The sequence below is a fragment of the Balaenoptera ricei genome, chromosome 11, assembly GCF_028023285.1.
Source record: "Balaenoptera ricei isolate mBalRic1 chromosome 11, mBalRic1.hap2, whole genome shotgun sequence".
Classification (NCBI taxonomy): Eukaryota; Metazoa; Chordata; class Mammalia; order Artiodactyla; family Balaenopteridae; genus Balaenoptera; species Balaenoptera ricei.
Window position 1 is genome coordinate 65,673,375 of NC_082649.1, and position 22,810 is coordinate 65,696,184.

At 46.1% G+C, this 22,810-nt stretch overlaps 1 protein-coding gene and 1 long non-coding RNA gene across 3 annotated transcripts; one reads left to right on the top strand and one right to left on the bottom strand.

The window, feature by feature from the left end:
* The first annotated feature begins 2,592 nt into the window (after positions 1 to 2,592).
* CRIPTO (cripto, EGF-CFC family member) lies at positions 2,593 to 5,766 on the top strand. Its single transcript, XM_059939439.1, has 6 exons — positions 2,593 to 2,621; positions 3,414 to 3,466; positions 3,549 to 3,683; positions 4,142 to 4,256; positions 4,341 to 4,450; positions 5,654 to 5,766. The coding sequence occupies exons 1-6, from the start codon at positions 2,602 to 2,604 to the stop codon at positions 5,764 to 5,766; spliced, it is 546 nt and encodes a 181-aa protein (XP_059795422.1). The 5' UTR covers positions 2,593 to 2,601.
* Positions 5,767 to 12,015: 6,249 nt separating this feature from the next.
* Positions 12,016 to 18,643, bottom strand: LOC132374939 (uncharacterized). Of its 2 annotated transcripts, XR_009505834.1 has the most exons (5): positions 18,281 to 18,643; positions 17,431 to 17,542; positions 17,223 to 17,297; positions 16,736 to 17,123; positions 12,016 to 15,649 (listed from the first exon to the last, which is right to left on the bottom strand). It is a non-coding gene; the product is annotated as an uncharacterized LOC132374939 (long non-coding RNA). The 2 variants fall into 2 exon arrangements; XR_009505833.1 differs by having other exon boundaries at positions 17,431 to 18,643.
* Between the last annotated feature and the right edge of the window lie 4,167 nt (positions 18,644 to 22,810).

Here is a 22,810-nt window from a genome sequence, read left to right on the forward strand (position 1 = left end):
CACGCGGTTCCAAGTAGTCGTCAGGTCTCGCTTGTGGTTGGAACATTATCTGACCCATAAATCTTTGGTCACTTAGTCCTGGAGAATAAGGAACAAGGGTGAAGCCTATAGAAAAACTAATCCTCAATCTCGATACACATCAACAGCTTTCTCCATCAGCAGCAAGCTAAGCTAAGCTAATGGTAGAAGTCAGGCATAGTAATAATTAAGAAATATATTGGGGGGAACCCCCTGCCAGTCCAGTGGTTAGGACTACATGCTTCCACTGTTGGGGTCATGGGTTTGATCCCTGGTCGGGGAACTAAGATCCCACCAGCCTTGTGGTGTGGCAAAAAAAAGAGAAAGAAATAGATTTGGAACAATGCTGAGTTGCTGACAGTTCCTAGTTACAGTCTCATCTCCTCAGTTACAATCCCCACTGCCAGATTTTCCTTCCATGTCTAGGGAAAAGGGGTGAAGACGTCTTCTGTAACTTCAAGCTGAGCATGGGCGACGAAGGATTCTTAGAGTGGAAGGATCTGACATGGTGTAAGAAATATTCTTTGGTTCCCTTAAGTGCCTGTTGAGATTCCAAAAGAGGCATCTCATTACTAACGTTTTAAGTAACTGTTTTGCAAAGAGTTGGCGTGCCAATTATGATCCCTTGACTAGAAGATAAAATCCCAACTTAAGGATTCCTTCAAGCATTGACCTAATCCCAGAGGGAATCCAAGAAAATAGGTTCATAAACCAATCCCATCCACCTTGAAATAGGGGAGTATGGTGGGCTAAGATCTGTTGGAGCCAGGTAGCCTGTTGTGTCAGCATCATCTTGATTGTTTTAACCACAGTTAATCTTCAACTCCAGGGTCAGTTTTTTCCCATTCTCTTGAGGCCAGTTCTTGGAATTGTGCTAGCCATAGATTCAGTGCTGCTCAAGACGGAGCAGCTTACGTCATGGCTACAGTCTGGTCATCATCATGCAGTTAGCTTTTACCCTCTGGTGGCAGTTATAGTATCTGCAACACAGCTCAGGAATGTGCATCAGACACGGTGTCCTTCAGGGAGGAACTGAAGATTCTGTGACTCTATTGTCCTAATCATTAACTGCTTGAGCCTGCTCCTTTGTGACTCAACAGGAGACAAGGGATATGGAGGGGCTTTTTGTACCTGGGAAGGCCCCTCAGGGTCCTGCTTGGTTTCAAGAGGCCATGGGCTAAGTGACATGCCTCTCCAGCAGCAGCGTCTGGGGCTTCAGGGAACCACCAAAAACATGCTTATAGGGTAACAGGGGACACAGCTGAATCTGGGGTTAATTCCCATGTTGTTGGGGGCAGGGCGGAGAAGGGATGGAAGAGGCCACACTGTGGGCGCTGGAAGACTGTTAAAATGCAGTGAAACCCAGTGGCAAGGCTGAAATGGCCTCCCAGGCCGGACTGCCATGTTTCCAGAACTTTTTCCTAGAGCAGGCCTGGCACCCCGATGTGCAGGCCACCAAGAAGGCACGGGCCCTGGACGCACACTCGCACCTCCCTGCCCGCCTCCCCTCGCCCCACACCCCACCCCTGGCGCCGGCTCCGCTTCCTTCCAGTTTCGCTTGCAAATTCAGGTGCTCCTGGAATTTACACCCACTCACTCCTGAGAGGGAAGGAACCCCCTCCTGACCCTGAACTTCTATTTGGACTACCTGCTTCCTCGCCTTTCCCTCCCACCCGCTGAGACACACCCTTCTCGACCACCTGAGTCCGCCTGGGGCGGAGCACGGGCTCAACACACCTTTCTTGGAAAGCCAAAGATGAAAGCAAATTTCGGGAAATAAAACTTTTCAATAAAATATCAAACGCCTTTCCCTCCCACCCGCTGAGACACACCCTTCTCGACCACCTGAGTCCGCCTGGGGCGGAGCACGGGCTCAACACACCTTTCTTGGAAAGCCAAAGATGAAAGCAAATTTCGGGAAATAAAACTTTTCAATAAAATATCAAACGCCTTGGGAGAACCATACATGGTGTTCAGGTTTTCCCGATTACAGCAATAGTTTCCACCACTCCTCCACTTGGAATCACCACCCCGATAAGAGTAATTGGTTTGCTCTTTTTTTTTTTTTTTTTTTCTTTCTTTCTTTCTTTCAAAGAGTAAATCTGATCTTTTTAACTCGAAACTAATGATAGAGACATTAGGGCTAATTAACAACTGTTTTACAAGAATGGCCTTTTCCATTCTTTGTTTGGCCGCTTCACCGCCTCTCACCTCCACCCCCGAGTGTTTAAGCATTGTAATGCGAATGGACCTCCGCCTCCCCGCCCACCAGAGGGCTGTCCCCACCACCCAGGGGCATGTGGCTGAGGAAGGAGAATCTCCCTGAAGGTTTTAGTCAAAGCGTTTATTAGGACCGACCTGTCTGAGGAGGAACACCCCAGTTTCTTCCGACATCCTGGCTCCTGCTTCTGAGACCTTCTGGGGAGACGATATTTCTCATCTGGGATATTTTTCTCTTTAAATGCCCATTTTCACTTCAAGAAATTAACGTTTTCCTTTGGGTGTTTTGGCAATGACTGCGAATTAAAAACAGGCTAATATCTTTTTCTTTCTAAATTGTTAGGAGCCGTGGACCAAAGAAAGATGGAACGCTTTTCTTTCAGGTATGAACCAATCTTGAGTGTGAGCTTTTGATTACTAGTTTCCCAGCTTAGGAAACATGTCCTACACCTCTCTGTTGTTTGATTTCATCTCGTTCAAACCTTAAAGAGCTGCCAACAGTGCTGCTGTTTTTCCAAAAGACCTGGAACTTAAGGTTGCATCCACCTTTGCTATTGGCTTTTAACATCTTCAAACGGGTTATTGGCTCTGCCTCTGAAATGACTAGTGTTTTCCTACTCTTTTGTTAGAAAAGGTCAATATTACAACGAAATTAAGAAACTGCTTCTGAGAAGGTTAAAGGTATAGGCAGGTTTTCAATATTTGGGAACCGTTAAGAATAATGGGAAATTTTTTTAAACCTTGAATATCTTTTAAATGACTGGTTTAAATGAAATAGTTTGTAAAATGTGATTCATAAATTACATAGAATGTCATCCAGGCATTTAAAATTCCTATATGAAGACTATGTGCAGGAGAAAAAACATACGTGAAATAGAAGATAAAAGATTTATACCTACTTAAAATTATGTGCATATGAGGACAGAGCCTAAGAAGTAATAATACATGTTGGAAAGAGTTGGAGATTAGGTGGGCTTTAATCTCATCATCTTTCTTTGTGTTGTTACATGAATTAGTCAGCCATTTTAAAAGAAAGGAAAAGAAAAAAAGGAAAGTGGTGCTCTACAATTTCTCCCTAGTGGTCTGTGGTCCTGTGATGAGAAGACCCAGGTGTTAACTCAAAGGGATTTTATTTGCTTTGTTTTGCTAATGGAGGTCTGATATCCTCTTCCTAGTGTGATTTTGATCCTGGCCTTTTCCAGAGCATTTGAACTGGGATTAGTCACTGGTAAGAGACTTTGTTTTTTTGATCACTAGCAATTTTCACGTGGCCTGAAATACAGATGCAAGGAGTTAATTTTGTCATTCAGGATTGGGCCACTGTGAACTTGCCCGTCCGTCACAGGGAGACCTGGCCTTCAGAGACGATGGCCTTCAGTCCCGGGAGGAGCCTGCAATTCGTCATCGGCCTTCCCAGTTTGTACCATCCACGGGAATCCAGAACAGTAAGACGTACCTGCCTTAGATCTACAGTGCGGTATTGCTATCCTGGTCCTTCACATGTCCTGAGTATCTTTTAGACCCTCCTTCACCTAAGAGAGTGGGCACCTGATTCTGGAGCTGGGCAGATGAATAGTTGGACTGGTTTTGATTCTGGGGGCCAGACAGGCATTGTGTACTTCACCTCCGCAGAATGCAGTTTCCCTCACCTGATCCCACTTCATGCTGGGGACTCCAGGTACCACCACTGGCTTATGCGTGAAAAAAGATTTCTCTGATCAAAAGCACAGGTAGCCAAAGGAACACTAAAAAGGAGAGTCTTATTCTGTGAGGTTTACAATGTTTATAGACATCTGTCAACACTTTGGGGAGATTAAGTCCTTACCGCCATATTAACCTTGGCTTATGGGAACTCAGCTTTTCAATCCTTCCACCCTCTCAGCCACCTTTTCTTACATTTCAGGTAAGGAGCTAAACAGAACCTGCTGTCTGAATGGGGGAACCTGCATGCTGGGGTCCTTTTGTGCCTGCCCTCCCTCTTTCTATGGACGGAACTGTGAGCATGACATGCGCAAACAGTAAGCCACTGAAAGGGGCTGGGGGTGGAGAGGAGAGGGAAGGAGAGGTGGGGATTTAAACTCCGCATGTCCGTTCATCCTCAGGAACTGTGGGTCTGTGCTCCATGACACCTGGCTGCCCAGGAAGTGTTCCATGTGTAAATGCTGGCACGGCCAGCTCCGCTGCTTTCCTCAGCCGTTCCTACCTGGTTGTGGTAAGCGGAGGGTTGCCTCTTTTGCCCTCTCAGGTTAGTTAGTTGCCTGTGGACACTTAATTAACAGGGTCTCTCCTCTTACCTCATGGCTTGCTGAAGACTGGCAGCCAAAGCTCTGCTTGTAAAAGCATCGAGGACTCCAGATGGGATGGTCGCCCTGGTGTCCTTGATATTTACTTCCTCAATATGTAGCCAGTCGTGCTGCCTTTCAGGTGGAGAGTTATTTCAAGTCTATCTGACGTTCTACAGTATGTGAAATTCTATAGAGGCAAATAAACAAGAAAAGACTTGGCCTCTTAAACACGAAGAGACACTCTCTGGCGTTCCTTTCTTTGGGCAGGGAGACCCAGACAGGCTCTAGGGGGGCAGCTCAGTTAGTGCCCACCCCACAGCAGGGTTGGGGGCACCCAACTCCAATTATTGCCCTTAAATTCCACCAGAGGAATTGACCCCACTCTCCTTTCTTAGGAACTTCTTCAGGGATCCTAAAAGGCCCCTCTAGGGCGCCCCCTGGTGATTGGTCTCATAACTCTTTCACCTCATTGATTTTTACTGATTTGAGGAAAACAATGACAAGGGCAGGGACCTAGAAGAGAACAAGAGGAGAGGGTTTGCTCCCTACCCCAACCTGAGCCAGATTTCTAGGGCCAACTCAGTTCACAGGCCTCTCCTACTTCTGACCCTGCAGATGTCAGAAATTGAAAATGTTCAACAAATTGAAAATGAAAACAAATGCTTCACTGAGTACAAGATGGGACCCCAATCCAGGCAGGGATTGTCTTTTCCTTTTGCCTTGGGTATCAGGCCCAGGATAGGCGACTGGAAGGTGTGGGTGGAATGGCTGGATAGGTGGGGACCATATTTTCTCCCTGCAACTCGGGACGCAAAATGTGCTGTCTCCTTAGCATCAGAGCCTAACCAAGTTCTGCCACACGCCAGCAATTATAGGCGTCACCAGCTGGGATGGGTTACCAGGTGGGAGAGCATGTATCCAGGGAAGATCAAGTTAACAGTCTGTCAAAATATTTTCTCGGGGGAGTCTAATCGCACATAATCGGTACTATTGATCCCATAAGCACATTGTACTCATCAAATCTTGGGCCCTAACTGCTTTTGGGTTTGTGTAGATGTGCCACGTGTGTGGGCAACAGGATGAAGTGCCAGAGGGATTTCCTTTAATGACCAAGTGTCCCTACCTTCCAGATGGCCATGTGATGGATGAGCACCTCACAGCTTCCGGGACTCCAGAATTAACACTGTCTGCATGTGCTCTTATGCTACCTGGCATCTGCCTTGCTATACAAAGTTATTATTAACCCACATTTGTGTGCAGCATTTGCCATGCAGGTTTCATGACCTTTAAAGGCTGTCTCTCCAATGTCCCAACTGAGAGATGATCATTTGTTAGTAGCCTTGAAATGGTGACTAGATTTCCCTATGGTCCCTAACATTTCCTTAAAGTACCAACTACTTTCCTCTTCCCTGCCCTCTCCAAAACACTACTTTAAAAAAAAAAAAAATGCCATATCTTGTTCCCAAGTCCTGTGTTTCTTGATACATGTAACTCTACCAGGGCTTATTAATAGTTTCCTTTAAACAATTGAATTCTATCTTCAGATTATTAAAGGTTACTCCCAATGTGGAACTGAGCATAAAGCATTGAATAGAGTTGTGATCAGAATCAATTAAGATAGTATCTTAAGGACTTCCCTGGTGGCGCAGTGGTTAAGAATCTGCCTGCCAATGCAGGCGACACAGGTTCAAGCCCTGGTCCTGGAAGATCCCACATGCCGCAGAGCAACTAAGCCTGTGCGCCACAACTACTGAGCCCAGGTGCCACAACTACTGAAGTCCGCGCACCTAGAGCCCGGGCTCTGCAACAAGAGAAGCCACCTCAATGAGAGGCCCGCGCACCGCAACGAAGACCCAATGCAGCCAAAAATAAACAAAATAAAATAAATTAATTTTAAAAAAAGATAGTATCTTGAAAAGGAAAGGAAAGGAAGCATTTGTAAGGGGAGCAAAGGAGAAGGGAGGGGGCAGACATCAGAGGTGAGAGACAGGATGCTGGAGTAATGGAAATGTGTGTGTATCACTGGGAGACTAGGTAGAAAAGTGGGAGCAAATGAGAGATTTGAGAAAATAAAATGCATTACTTGATTGATCAGATGGGTACAGAGAAGCAGATTAAAAAGCTAAGCTGAAGGGCAAGTTTCTATCATCAGTAGGAAGCTGTATAAGACAAGGACACCTGTTTTCTCAAGGATTTGGAAAGAGAATAAAGTTTCCTTGAAAAAAAATTATATCTAAATTCCCTCAATGTATTAAGAGTGCTTAATACCTTATGATTTCTCCATACTATGCAATTATTTTAACAGTGGTAAAAGAGAAAATGTTCACAATATATTTAGTTGTAAGCCAGGTGATAAAACTATACACTGTAAAGCCCATTTTAAAAATATGTATCTGATGTATCTGGTCTGCCCAGTAAAAGTGGGAAGTACATTGACCAATGTGTGAACTGTGGTTATTTCTAGGTGGTGGGATTTTTCCTCTGCACTTCTCTGTTTTCCACGGTGAGGGCGTATTTTTGTTTTCATATGGAACGAGATGACTATAACAGGCTTAAAACTGAGGAAACTGGAAGAGCCAAGAGCTCAGAGTGGTGCCCAGTTTTGTTTCTGGCTTTAGTGTGTGTGTTCTGCTGTGAGGGACAAGATTTGGTTCCGTTATTTATGTACTGCTGGATCCACAATTCATGTTTTTCCAAATTAATGCCCTGCAGATGGAAAATTCCAAATGAGTGGAATTTTTTTTTCAATGTCCAGTGACAGAAGGTGAAAATGGGATAGGCAGAGAAGCAGTGAGGGATACCCCAGAGAGCTCAGAGCGTGAGGGTGGGCCGCCCAGCGGGGAGGGCTGTTCTGTCCACTTACTGGCAGTGGGGCCCAGTTTCCCAGTTTGAACCGGGTTAGTCCCTACACCACAGTGTTGTTAGAATGAAGTGAACAAAATAAAACACTAGCACAAAAAGTTTCTCAACAAATGTCACATTTCTTCTCTTTCTACCTTCCTATTTACCACAAAGTAGTGTAAAACATTTTTTAGCCCAGAAATGGAACAATTTTTTTTAAAACTTCAGAGTATTGAAAGAAGGCTTCTCATTTGCATGCAACTACTGTAATCCCTAACCACACTGTGGGCAAGGCTGGACCGTGTTTTGCAAAGTTGGGCATTCACACTCTACCTTATACGGGCCACATCACCTGTGCTTAATTTTTTTCTTTACATCAACTCATTTGTGTATTGCAGTAAAATATACATAACATAAAACTTATCGTTTCAACCATTTTTAAGTATAAAGTTCAGTGGCATTACGTACATTCACATTGTTGGGCAACCATCACCACCATCCATTTCCACAACTTTTTCACCTTTTCGAACTGAAACTCATTAAACACTAACTCCCCATTCCTCCTCCCCACAACCCCTGGCAACCACTAGTCTACTTTCTGTGTCCATGAATTTATTCTAGCCACTTCACATAAGTAGAGTCATATATATCCTTTTGCGACTGGTATATTTCACTTAGCATACTGTCTTCAGGTTCATCCATGTTGTAGCATGTGTCAGAACTTCATTCCTTTTAAAGGCTAAATAATATTCCATTGTATGTATATGCCACATTTTGTTATCCATCCATTAATGGCATTTGGGTTGTTTCCACCTTTTGGCTATTGTAAATAATGCGCTATGAACATTGGTGTATAAATATCTCTTCCAGTCATTGCTTTCAGTTCTTTGATCTATATACTCACAAGTGGAATTGTTGGATCAAATGGTAATTCTATGTTTTAATTTTGTGAAGAACCACCATACCATTTCTCATAACAGCTGCACCATTTTGCATTCCCACCAGCAGTGCCCAAGTCTTCCAATTTCCCCACACATCCTCACCAACACTCACTGCTTTCTGGGCTTTGCTTTTATTCTTTCAAAACAGCTATCATAGTGGGTGTAGAGTAGTATCTTACATGGTTTTGATTTGCATTTCCCTAATGACTGGTGATGTTGAACATCTATCCACTTAAGTGCTTTTTACTCATCCCAAACAATAGCATTTGTGAAGCCCTGGATAATTTACACCAGTCTTAAAATTAAAAAAAATAATAATCAATAATAATAACGTTCACCTGTGTGCCATCTAAAATCATGAACCAGAGGTACATTTTGGGAAATGGTGTGCAAGGGGATGCAAAAGACTCTAGATTCTACCCTCAAAAGCCTTACAGACTTCTCAAAGCAAAGTGTCCACATGGGAACCAATAAAGACACACCTGGGTCCACACCGACTGGAAAGCATTTTGGCCTTTGACCCTGTTACTCCATGTGGGTGGACTTGCCCTGGGTCACTCAAATCACTGTTGCTGACCTAGAGGCCTGACATCAGAGAAGGGTTTATTGCACAAGGACTCAACCTTAACCTTGGAATACGACCACCTTTAAAATACCATCTTTAGAAAGAATTTTTAATGACATGAAATGTATAAAACACAACGTCAGGTGAGAAAGGCAGGGCACAGTATGACCTTAACCAGAATTCTTAAAAGGTAGGAAACATGGAAATACTGAAGTGGTCATTTCCAAGTTGGGGGATTATGAGTAACTTTTCATCCTATTTTCTAAACTATCTACAATTGCATATAATTGATTTTATAACTGGGAAATCAAGGTTTTGTAAAGAGGAAAGGCAAGCGTTCTTTATGATGTTTGTATTTGTGAGGTTACAAATAATCCTAGTGAGGTCCATGGAGGTGTTCATGGGAGAGTGAGGCAGTTAGCCAGGGACAACTATGAAATTACAAGGAAAGAAAATCAACTTCAAGATGAATGGCTAGATGGAGAAGAGTTGTCTCTTTTTCAGTGAAAATGATGACAGAATTATTCTATGATGATGTCAATAAATAAAAGGAAACAGTGTAGGGGAAAATGGTTGCTCTGGGATGAGTCTTAGGTTCCCAGGAAGCTGCGCTGTTGGTGTGCAGGAGGGGATTCCTGGGGGGAGCTCCCGGGAGTAACACTTGAAGGGAGAAGGGAGCTGCCTCCGGGAAGGAGAAGTTAATTGCGATGTTGCAGCACAGCAGCGATGCTACGTGTAACGGAGGCCTCGGCTGATGCCATGGGAGTTCCAGGGCTGGTTGACCCTTCAGAGCCATTCCCAGGTGAAGCAAGGGGCTGGGCCTTTGGACTCCTGAGTCAACAAGTCAGTATGGAGGTTCCTCAAAAAACTAAAAATAGAGTTGCCATATGATCCAGCAATCCCACTCCTGGGCATATATCCTGAGCAAACCATACTTCAAAAAGATACACGCACCCCTATGTTCATAGCAGCACTATTTACAATAGCCAAGACATGGAAACAACCTAAATGTCCATCGACAGATGAATGGATAAAGAAGATGTGGTACATATACACAACAGAATACTACTCATAAAAAAAGAACAGGGCTTCCCTGGTGGTGCAGTGGTTGAGAGTCTGCCTGCCAATGCGGGGGACACAGGTTCAAGCCCTGGTCTGGGAAGATCCCACATGCCACGGAGCAACTAGGCCCGTGAGCCACAACTACTGAGCCTGCGCGTCCGGAGCTTGTGCTCCGCAACAAGAGAGGCCGCGACAGTGAGCGGCCTGCGCACCGCGATGAAAAGTGGGCCCCGCTCGCAGCAACTAGAGAAAGCCCTCGCACAGAAATGAAGACCCAACACCGCCAAAAATAAAAATAAATTAATTAATTAATTAAAAAAAACCAAACAGAACAATGCCATTTGCAGCAACATGGATGGACCTAGAGATGATCATATTAAGTGAAGTAAGTCAGAAAGAGAAAGACAAACACCATATGATCTCACTTATATGGAATTTAAAATATGACACGAACTTTCTTATCTACAAAACAGAAACAGGCTCACAGATGTAGAGAATAGACTTGTGGTTGCCAAGGGGGCAGGGTGGGGGCGGGATGGATTGGGAGTTGGGATTAGCAGATGCAAACTATTATATATAGAATGGATAAACAAGAAGGTCTTACTGTACAGCACAGGGAACTATATTCAATATCCTGTAATAATCCATAATGGAAAAGAAAAAAAAAATGTAACACCCACCTTGGCAGAGATAGAGCTGTGCCTGTATAATACAAGTATCTTGCATGAGGGGTGGTGGTGAACACAATCTGCGCCTCCACCCTTCCTCCCCCTCCCACTTTTCCTATCTCCCCACCCCCACTCCAACTACTGTGGGGGAAGGACCACTCTGTGAGCTGAATCCCCCCACAGGTCTCTCATAGATCCCATAATACTCCAACACCCTGATTTGTTTTCATGTCTGTCTCCCCGGCTGGTCTGTCAGCATCCTCAGCCCCTGGGTGCCAACCTCCAGGGACCCTAGAGCTGGTCTGTGGATGCTGTAGATGGAGGAGGGAGGACAGGAGAGGGAGGGAGGGAGGGAAGGAGGGAAGAAGAAGGGGAGGAAGGCAGGAAGGGAGCTGGTTCCTTATCTTCTTGTTTCTCATTAATGGCTGTGTTAAAGACAATTAGCACTTCTTGAGACCATCTCCTACATCCCCACATAGAGGGAAGATGATAAAGAGAGGAAGAAGAAGGCAGCCTGCTGTTTGACAAAGCTGTCATCAGCATGGTCTGGGGCTCCTTCAGAGAAGAGGGTCCTCTCCAGTTCTGGTTGCTTCCAGGAGCCTCGGCATCTCCCAGCAGACTTGGGCAACTTTACCCACTATGTCAACTCTGAGAAAGAAAGGAAGGAAGGAAGGAAGGAAGGAAGGAAGGAAGGAAAGGAAGGAAGGAAGGAAGGAAGGTAGGAAGAAAGAAAGAGTGAGAGAGAGAGAGCGAGGGAGGGATGGAGGGAGGGAGGGAGGGAGAGAGAGAGAGAGAGAGAGAGAGAAAGAAAGAAAGAAAGAAAGAGAAATGAAAGCAGAAGAGGGAGCTCACAAATCTTCTCCTAAGTGATACAGCACTTCTAAGCCACACAATTATGTCTTATGCTCAATGTGTGATGTAAACGAACCCATCACAGATTAGTCCCAGTTGCACAGGGAACCCTCCATGCACTAGGAATCAAAAGACAAGGGAGAGGGCTTCCCTGGTGGTGCAGTGGTTGAGAATCTGCCTGCCAATGCAGGGGACACGGGTTCGAGCCCTGGTCTGGGAAGATCCCGTTGCCGCGGAGCAACTAGGCCCGTGAGCCACAACTACTGAGCCCGCGCATCTGGAGCCTGTGCTCCGCAACAAGAGAGGCTGCGATAGTGAGAGGTCCGCGCACAGCGATGGAGTGGCCCCCACTCGCCACAACTAGAGAAAGCCCTCGCACAGAAATGAAGACCCAACACAGCCAAAAATAAAATAAAATTAATTAATTAATTAAAAAAAAAAAAGACAAGGGAGAGATTATCTATTGTAATTCCAAATCACTCTGGTCTGTTTTTATTTGGAAAAAGAAAAAAAAAAAGCCGTGATAAATCATGTAATCAACGTCAATCAGAAAAACTGACATTATTATAGGATTTACCAGACTAGCCCATCAAAATAAAATCCATGTGCTATGAAAAGAAAATCAAATCTTGTTTGGTATTGTGAAAAGTAAGATGTTCATTTTTCTATAGTACTTGGACATTTGGATAAAGGGTGTTTCCCCCTCTAAAGTGTGTCCCGGTTGTACAAATGCATCAGTTATAAACAGAAATGTCGACAGTCCCACCAGATAAAAGATGGTTAGATCCTTTGCATAAGACCCTTGCCTTGAAGCTTCGGCTCTCTCTCCACTCACAGCTGCTGAGTCTTGGCTCCATCTCTGTCAGCACAGGCACAGCCTAGCCAAGGGTCAGTGTCGTCCCCAAGTCCAAGACTCCTCCGTCTCTGGGCAGGGGAAGGAGGAGGGAAGTCCACAGAGGGAGATAAGACTAATTGCTTTGTAACTCCATGAGCCCCTAAAAGCCCCAAGTGAGAAGCATCAGGCGATTGCAACGGGTGATGTGCCCTCCAGCCTGGCAAATGCATGGAAGCTTACTCTTTTCTCTGCAAGAGTCACTCAGAGCAGCTCTTTGGAGCTAGTTCTGAATTCAGCTGTGCTTCATCTCACTTCTTAGGAGAGGGAATAAGAGCTGCCAGGTGTGAGCTGGTCTGCAGGGCAAGCAAGCACACCTAGTGTGCAGAGTTGGAGAGACTGCACCTTCTCCCCATATGGCCATGTTACCAGTCCCCAGCCTCCTTCCAACTTGAAACTGCTAGGTGGGCAGACCTGACTGATGTTCTTTGAGATGGATGTGGTCCTTCCCTTGGCGTCTGTCAATCACTGGGGCAGGTGCTCACACTGGGAAGCAAGTTGTTCCAACCGCCCATTGAAAAATGGCCAAAAGGAGGTTCAGAGCCATAGGTAGCTCAACAGATACATACATACACCCATTCAAGCGAGCTCCTGGAGATCATGTAGCGGCTCGGATAATTTTTTTGAAGGGCCAGTTTCCCCTTTGGACCTGGAAGAAATCAAGTGAGCCCTTTCCTGGCACACAGGGAGAAAAGCCTCCTTCTTAGGTGGGGCCTCTGCTGGGAAGAGGAGGAGTGGTGAGAAAGAAGGGCATTTAAACAGGATGGAGGAGAGCAGGAAACCGCAGACACACCTTTTCAGGCTGCCAAGAGCTGGCCATCCAAACCTTGGTCTTTTTCCCAACACAGTGGGTTTGGACTCTGACAGCCTAGAAGCAAGTCTCAGCCCCGCCCATTGCCAGCAAGTCACCTTAAAGGCCTGCGCCTCCACGTGCTGTGGGCAGAATGAGGGCCCGGGCAGTCTGTTCATCGTTGTCCCCGTGGTACTGGTGCCAGCACGTAAGTGGTGCTCAAGAAATGTTTTGGAAGGGAGTGGGGGAGGTCCTACCACCATGCTTCCCAGTAATCACCTCTCTTCCTGTAAGTCTCTTCCAAATATTTCCCCTGGGCTGCCTTGCTGCAGCGTGTGCTAAACACTCCTCGCCAAACCACAGGGCAGTGCTGAGCACGTGGCCTGGTTCTAAAGCAATGGCTTTAGAAAGTAGGCAGATTAAAGGGGGGAAAGTGGCGGGGGGGTGGTGGTGGGATGAACTGGGAGATTGGGATTGACATATATACACTAATATGTATAAAATGGGTAACGAATAAGAACCTGCTGTATAAAAAAATAAATAAAATAAAATTCAAAAAAAAAGAAAGTAGGCAGATTAGGTTCTCATTTTAATTGGATTATTAAGAGGGTTGTATCCCTTTCTACTTTCCTTCCTTTTGTTTATTTATTCTTCTGCAGTTGTTTTGGCAAAACATTTGAGTTCAACCCCCACAGAGCAGTGCTGAGTAACTTGAGTTCACACCTCAGGGCAACTCATTCAGCTCCCAGTGCCCTTCTGCTCCGCTACTGAGCTGGACACGTGGCGTGGCAGGAGGTGGCCAGGCTCACCCAAGCCTTTCTGTGCCCCGCCTCCACCTCGGAAGATATTTGGATTAAAATCCAATAGCTGATTTCCCTGAATATGTCAGGGGTAGCTCACTCTTTGTTGCTCTTGCCTGAAAACAATGTTTGCACCTGCCCAAGGTGGTGGCCCCAGCAGGTAGAGGGGTTCATCCTTCCCCAAGGTGAGGGCAAAGACCAGGCCCACCTCCTGGCTCCCAGGCTGGAGGCAGGAGGAACAGCAGCTGCCTGGGACTCCACTCTCTGCCCCAGCTGGTCTCTTCTGACCCACCAGAATAGCAGCCCTGTGTCCCGGAGCCTGAAAGCCCAGCCATTCCCTCCCTGAACTCAGCACCCCAACTGTGGGCTCCCCCACTTTGACGTGAATGGGGGTCCCCTCAATGAGGGCTCACCCTCACCATTTGGGGCCCCACTGAGAGGTTTTCTTTTCAGAGACCCCTGGCCTCTCTAAGGTCACCCCTCCCGACACCTTCCATCACAAGGTCTTTCTCATCCTAGTGTTGGTTCATTGTCGTCATACTTACTTGTGTGTTGTCTGTGTTGCTCCACAAGGACAGGGATTTGAGATCCATGAGGCTGAGATCTCTTGTGCTTTGTTCACTGCTGTATCTAGAAAAATGCTTAGCACATAGTAATGTAACCAAGCAGGACCCTATGGGGCCTTCCTGGTACAGACCCCCCCCTCCATGTCCTCCACCTGCCTCTTGTTTGTAGTAAAACTTTAGGCTCCCAGGCCTTCCCCGAGTTCCAAAGAATAAATTTAATCAGAGAAGTGAGAAAATGCAGAAACAAAGGAAAACAGTCAAGCAAGACAAAATAATAATAGTTTAGCCATTAAACAGTCAGGGAACTTTAGTTCCTTCTCAAGGGCTATAGATAGTATTCTGAGCCATGTCCTTTGAGCTGTTTTGCAGACATTGAAAACCTCACCAGGGGGAAGAAGTTAACTCTATGCTGACTACCAGCACATAGACCCTAGACCTATAGGAACCAGAAGGTTGATGATGTTGACTCCCAATTACCTCAGCACCAACCAATCAGAAGAATGTCCATGAGCTGACCACACACCCCTCAACCTTCTCCCTCACCCTGTCTTTAAAATCCTTTCCCTGAAAGCCTTTGGGGAGTTTGGGTTTTTTAAGCACTAGCTGCCTAGACTAGTTGTTTGGCACCCTGCAATAAATGCTGCACTTTCCTTCATCACAGACCAGTGTCAGTAGATTGGCTTTACCGTGCAAGGGAAAGTGGACCCAAGTTTGGTTCGTTAACAGTAGGTGACAAACAAATCATTGAAAGAGTAAGTGAAGGAGCCCTGTCCTATATTGTTACCTTGAAAGGTTTTGTGTTTGGGGCTCTTACTTCTTTAATCAGGGTTTCAGCTGTTTATTCAGCTACCTTATAAAACATTGTTAGGCCCCACCAGAGCCCTCAGCCAGCTGAAGGGGCAAGGCAGGTGGCCTAAGGTCATACTCAGAGTCACACGTTACCTTTCCTCCAGCTGCTGTCATGACAACGGTACAGCAGTGACTGAGCATCCACCAAGTCCCCTGGGACCCTGGAGAGGCCTGGACCAGGCACAGGTGAGGAGTAAGGAAGTTGCCAGATCCTGAGCCCACCTGGCCTCCAGGGCTCAGTGCTGCCCGCTGCTTCTGAGCTGAGTGGCTCAAGGTAACTGCCAGAGCTGCAGCTGTCACCTGCAGAGGGAAGATGAGATGTGCCCAGCAGAGAAAGTGCCTGGGGTTCCCATCGGTCATCGGTAAACCAGCCGTCCTTGTCTTTATCTTCATTGCACATAAAACCAGTCTTTATTAGGCAAATGCCATGGATAAAATGTGTGGTATCACAAATATATAACCAGGCGTACAGCCAAGGAGGCATTCGGTCACCAAGCAGCCAGGCAGTGGTGACTGATCAGAGTTTCGAGTCTGTACTGCCTTGTATGGAAACTTTCTTAACAAGGCAAACCACCTCTAGAAACTCTGAACAATGATGGGTTCACTGTGGAGAAAACCCAGTGGCTCCATGACCATGGGCAGACATTAATTCTCTAGATCTCACTTTCCTTGTGTCTATACTGTGGATGATACCAATATCCACGACTGAAGGATTATTGTGAGGATGACGTGAGAGCAAGAGCAGGCAGGGGCCCCGCTAGACTGAGTCCTGCACCCAGTAAGGACACAATGCCTCATTCAGAGTCAGGACTCAGGACAGTGCAGGGCAGGGGCTTCATGCCCAGCAATGCCCAGGATCCGCCTCCAATGCAAGAGACATGGGGGTGGGAGGAAGTGACTCAAAACCTAAAACCAGTTCACGACCCCTCTGTCCCTCCCTGGCCATGAGGCCCCGGGGCACATCACATCACTTCTCAATCTCTTACCAGTGAGTTGAGACCAGCTGACACACGGGCTCCAAAATCTCTGTGGCTCTGACTTTTTGCGTTTCTCAAAGCATTTGGAACTAAGTGCAAGATGGTTTCTGACTTGTCGCCCAAGAGCCCAAAGCCAACGCCAAGTGACCCCAAGTGACCTTCACAGACCCCTTTCTGCCTTCTCCCCAAGTTCCTGAACCTGACAAGCTTTCTCACTGCTTCCCAAGGCTTTTTTTTCTTTCTGTTTCCTTCCTGACTTCTTCGGCTGCTCCACTTTCCTACTTGATGTGCTTTTCCCAAACTCTCATGTTAGCACCTTCATGGCCCCAATTCCTCTCATTGGAGTTTTCCATCCACATTACACTTTTCCCCCTTCTTTTTCAGAGTGCGATCGAGATGCTGTTCTCACCCTCGAGATCCTGTTTCAGCTCTTCGACTGCTCCTCTCTTGAAGCGCCTGGTGTTTGGACCACATTCTAGGCGTCTCTAGTTCGTGCCGACTCCTTTAAGATGTGCCGTAAAATATGAACTAGAAGGGGATCAGCTGGCAAGTGGGTTTTGCGGTTTCCTTTTCCTTCTGTGGTCTGTAGTTCTCCCAGTCAGCTTTCTGTAGGTTTGCTGAACATGGCCTGGCAAACTGGGACCTGTGCTGGAGGACCAGAAGGAGCACCCTGGGGGTGAGGACCAGGGGCTGCTGTCCTAGCAGTGAGGTCCTGGAGCAAGTCAGTCCAGCCCCGCAGGCCCCTCCAGGTCCCCCAGGGTCACCAAGGCCCCTCTGGGCAGCAGATAGTTTTTCTCCTGTCAGGGAGAGACACGGTCTGACCAGCTTGGACTTTGCCCCACACCCAGAGGAGAGGCAAGCCCCCCCCCCCATGGCTTCTGGTCAACTGCCTTCACCTGGAAGTTTAGAGAATGAAGCCCAGATCCACTCCGTTCCCTGTGCATCTCAGGAGAACATGATGCCCAGATAGCCTTCAAGGTAGCGGTGTTACCCAAAAAAAGTGCAGAGAGGACAAGGAAGGCAGGACAAACATGTGTGTCACCATCTTCCCAGAATCCAGGGCTGCCGTCTGTATTCTTCAGGGCAAACTGACCACCCACCTACCTCACCACCCTGGTGTCTTGCCCAGACTGCACGGTGAGACTGGTCTCTTCATTCTCTGGGGCAGGTGAGGCCCAGGTACCTGAGGAAGTCCTGGTTTGCTCCTCCGCTAGGCCTTGCAATGTGATGGGAGATAAAGACAAATTATTTAAGTTCCTAACACCCTCTCTCCCCAGATATTTTAAGGTAGAACTTCATAGACTAACTAATGAGAGTGTTCTTCATTTATTTATTCTTAGGGTCAGGCCTTTCTTTATGTGCCTGTTGCATTTTTCCTACTTCCTTTCTTTTTTAAAATTACAAAAAAACTTGTGCCTGCCCAACACTATTTGCAGTGCACGGTTGTACGCGAGGCAGGACGTGCAAGGCAGAGCGGGGAGGCTTCTGCAAGCTGTATGGACTCTACTCCTAGTGGATTTGGGTTTGCAGAGTGCTTTCACCACTTCCCCTGCCGTGTTGCTGCGGCAAACCCCGAGGAAGGGACCGTGGAAATAGGACAGGTGGTGCTCCTACCGCAGGTGAGCCCGACCCTCTGTTCACACACCACAGGGGCCTCTGCAGCTCTGCGAATCCACAGTTCCCGGAGCTGGATTGAACCCCTGCCCAGGCTTCATCTGCCCAGTCCTGAGCCCACCCAACAAGTCACCAAACTGTGGCCCCTGATGGCTGGTGTGGGATCTACACTGGGTTGGCCCCCTGCCCCCATCTCAGCATAGAGGGTACTGGGCGTGTTCAGGGAGAGACCCAGAGGCGCTGGGATTCTGTGAAGCTGAGCGCAGCGAGGGTAAGGTGCATGGGCTTAAACACCCCCTCCCTACCCTGGGGCTCTCCTGACACATCTAACCATCCTTACCCTGCACACAGGACAGAGGCTCCTGGAATTTTTATCTTTTGTGGGGTGTTTGGTTGGTTTCCAGCTCTTCACTGTCTCTGCAAAGATCATCCTTATGCCTGTATATTTGTACACTTGTGTAATTGCCTTAGTGGAATTGTAAAAGTTGGACACGAACTACCAAATTATCCTTAAAAATATTTTTTTGATTATAAAAGTAGGCCTTCTTATAAGTCTGTGGTGAAAATAAGTTCCTAGAGCCTTTGTTAGGACAACCTGGTGGGATTGCCCCCAATTTACGTGGGCTACACTTTGAATTTATCCTCCCCCCAAAAGAATTGCACATGTACGTATAAAATTCTAGGAATAACCTAAATGCTTATAAATAAGGGAACGATTAAACAGGTATCATGTATCCATAACAAGGTATATGGTACATCTTAACATGTACCGGTTAAAAAGACATCATGAATCTATATGCATAGACTTGGAAAGAACTTAAGGGTAAAACATGTGTGTATAACATTGCACTTATATTTAAAAAGCCACATGTCTTATTTCTACATATATTTGTACATATACCTAGAAAAAGGACCAGGAGACACATCAAATTCAGGAGTGGTTGTACCTGAAAAGGAAAGCGGGATTGAGTTGGGGCAAAAGGATGTGGTGGTGAAGGGGGGCATTCATGTCTAATTCTAGGTATCTCTGTGTTCTTTCAACATTTTATACCAACACAACAAAACAAAAAACAAAAAAAGCATGCATATATTACTTATTATAAAAATAAAGCAACTCATTAACCCTAATAAATTGATGTAATAGTATGTTTTTAAGCTTACTTTTCCACCAAATGACTCTGAAAGTGCCTGTTTTCCCACATCATCTCAACATTGGGCATCAGCCCTTTTAATCTTCAGCAAATACTTTAGTCTAATATTACATTATTATTGTCATTAGCATTGTTTGAAAATGAGGCTGAACGTCTTTTTGTGTGTTTATTGACTACCCGTATTTCTCCTTCATGTCCTTTGCCTAATTTTGTATTAGATTATCTCTTAAAGATTTACATTAACCTTCTGTCTGTGTATATATAGCCTCCAGGCCTGTGCTGCTTTTCTATTGGCTTTTTATCCCCACAATGCAGTGTAATGAAACAAATACTACTCATTGGGGCAATTCATTTAACCCCTCTGGTTCTTAGTGTTCTCATAATTGCTTCTAATACTCATCCATCTATTGTGGGCTTACTCTGCTAGGAACTTTGCTAGAAAACTTGTACACACATGATCCCATTTGATGCTTTCAACGATAGTGTTGGGTAACTATTATTACCTCTATTTCACAGAAAAAGAAACTGAAACTCAGAGAGGGTGACTAACCTGCCCAAGACCACACAGCTGGTAGGTGAAGATAGATTCCAACACTGATTCCACATTCTAGGCCCTTAAATCCCATACTACATTATAACTCTTCATCCCCAGCCCCATCTCATCCCAAACATGTGGGCTTGGATCAAAGTAAATCTACTGTTATTGATTTTCTTTAAGCTAAAAACATTTAGTAGGGGGAAAAATAAAACATGCTCACTATATGCAAAGCATTGTCCTAGGTGCCTGGGGCAAACACACCAGGACACACAAGACATAACCCCCACAGACCATGGTGCCCGTAGCCTGGGGTGTGAAGAGACAACTACACAAAGGGAAAAAGCACAGAGCAGGAGGTGCTGAGTATGGAGCAACTGGAAATAGTCAAGTTCACCATTCAAATCTGAAACAATAGTATTATCGCTCTGTGGGGTATAAAGCCCCATTTTATGCAGCAGGTCACATCTCATCACTACAGTGAGCAGACCATTGACAGGAAATCCTGGAGAGCACACGGTCCTGACTGTGGGTGGAGGGAGGGCCTCAGGTCCAACTGCTGGCATCACCACTGTGCAGAGGCAGCCCTGGCTGGGTGCTGGCTCACGGATCACCAGCTGCACTCCTGACAGAGGGCATCAGCAGGCCGCTCCCCGCACACATGTTCTCACTCACCCACATCCTGGGCGGAGGGTGGAGGAGGAGTTCCATCACACTGTTACCAGCCCGACCCCCTCTCCATGCAGCCAGTCTAGGGGCTTTTTAAATATAAGCTGATTTAGCATCAGCTCTCTAGCTGCTGCTCTGTGGGCCGCCTCCACCTTTCCCGAGCTGTACCCTTGAAACAGTAAGGACGTGCTTGGCAAGAGGTGCCTGGACTCAGCAGCCTCATTTTTAGTGTCTGGAAAGACCTCATAAAATCCTTGCCCAAAATAATCTTCCCCATGCCACTGCCAGAAAATCTTCCCCTACTCTCATTTTTCTTTAGAGGATGACAGGGAAGACTGGCGAAAATGCTGGTGTAATCCAGGCAGCTCACTCACTGGCACCCCCTCCCTGCCAAGTAAGAACAGCTTCTCTGAAGGTGATGGAATATGGATCAGATTCATAAAGGGGTGGAAAAGGTCAGGCCAAGAGAGACACAAGCCCAGGCCCTGTCAATTTCACAACTCTTATCTTCTGCAAGGCATGTTTCTAAATGAGGTTCTTAAAGGTAAACCTCCAGGGGGACAGATAAATGCATCACAAAGCGAGCCCGTGGTCCTGACCACATGAAGGCATTTGAAGCCTCAGAGGGAAACTTCTGTCAGCATTTGCCGTGGATGTCTCTTAGAGAAATTCCAGTTCCCGGCTCTGTATCAGTTGGCGTCTGCTGTGCGCAAGGGTCTTGGAAAATCACTGACCTATGGGTCAGTGATTGTCAAGTCCTGTTCTGCTTCTGCCCAGGCTGCCTGGCACTCAGGGGCCGGCTCACAAACATTATCCTCCTTCACCAGAGGAGCGGCATCGTTTAGGTCACTTCCCAAGCTCATCTTACGCCTTTTGTCATCTTTGCCGCACTTCTTATCACTTCTCCTCACCCTTGTTGATAACTCATTAGACAATGTGATTGAAAGCACTTTGTAAATTAAAAAATATCCTACAAAACCAGTATTAAACGCTTAGCTATGCAGGATCACAATCATGACTCAGGGCTCCTGACCGCTCCACTAGGGCAAGTGGAGCCTGGAAGTAAGGAATCAGGCCTGGGAAAGGAATTGCTGAGAGAAGATAGAGGGAGATGAAAGATGTTCAGCTGCTTCCTATTTAACAACCCATGGGTCCTGGTGAAGGAGCACAGGTTTAAGGTTAAAGCCACCCAGAGATGGCAGAGTCAGGGACAGAGCCCTGCAGTAGACTCCTAACACAACCTCCAGACTTCTCTTGGATTTGGCCCAGCCATACAGAGACCTCTTTGCTTATGGTGACCATATTTCACAAACTGAAAAAAGACAGATCATAATCTTTAAGTAGCATCATCCTCAAGGGATAATAGGCTGGAATATTTGCAGTCAGGACTTTCCTCAAGATGCTGTGTGGGAAAGTCATCATACCTTTGTAATCTTGGCCATGTGCACCCCTTTTAACTGTCTGTGCTTGGTGGTATGGTCTTTGGGCTGTACACTCATCAGAGTTTCTTGTTTCCCATTCAATGCTCGGCCACATCTTAACGGAGATTGCACAGCTAATGAAGATGAGCTGTCAGGAATCACTTGGAATAAACTGGATTCCAGAACCCACAGTGTTAGAATCCAAGCCCTCACTTTCTGTTGATCAAACCCCAACAATCCCACTCTATTTGGACATTTATTTGGTCATCTGTTTTTTTAATTGACCACATTGGCTAGAGTCATTTTCTATTTAAGTAACAAAGATTTAACTTTGAATCCCCTACCCTCCTCCCTATGAAGATGCCCAGGGATGTTGACATGTCTTAGTCAAGTATGGCTCAAATGACACAATGTTAATCGTGTTTTATAAGGCTAGTTACTATTTATATTCTGTGTGCCTAATATATGGGCCAATTTCAACCAGATACAAACATACCAGCTTTAAGAGCACCTGCAGGCTTTGAGGTCAGACTGCCATAGGTTTGAGCCTCAGCTCTGCCACTTACAGCTGTGGGATCATGGTCATGTTGTTCAGTCTTTCCCAGACTCAGTTTTCATGTCTATAAAACAGGGACAAGAACCTCATGTGAGGACAGTCAGTGAAGAACCACAATATAACATCAAATGCTTCACAATATAACATACATAAATATTAGTTTCATCTTCCCCTACCCTCTCTCATAGAAAATTAGTCTCCTCTACTTAAATTCAAACATTCTATCTTCTTACTAATTTTACATTCCTTCCAAATAGTAAACAACGGGATAACTAATATGTCATATGTAAAGCATTGTGAGCTTTTGCAGGGAATGGAACTCACTCCATGGAGCATTAGGAAGAGAGACCATCATTACGTTAACAGGAAAGTTCGGGGCTACCAGCCCTGGGAAGGCCTTTCCTGGTCCAGTCAGCTTAACCCAGAAAAGCAGCAAAATAAGGGCTAGAAACATCATGCAACCGACATAAATACTTCCAGTGTTGCAAAACCCAGGTTAGTAAGAGGTTGGGATCAGCTAAAGAAATGTGTTGGCTCT

Coding starts and splice junctions, on each gene's coding strand:
- CRIPTO (XM_059939439.1), top strand. CDS start 2,602: ATGGAACGCTTTTCTTTCAG. Junction 3,684..4,141: donor ATCCACGGGAATCCAGAACA/GTAAGACGTACC, acceptor CTTACATTTCAG/GTAAGGAGCTAAACAGAACC. Junction 4,451..5,653: donor GCCGTTCCTACCTGGTTGTG/GTAAGCGGAGGG, acceptor CCTACCTTCCAG/ATGGCCATGTGATGGATGAG.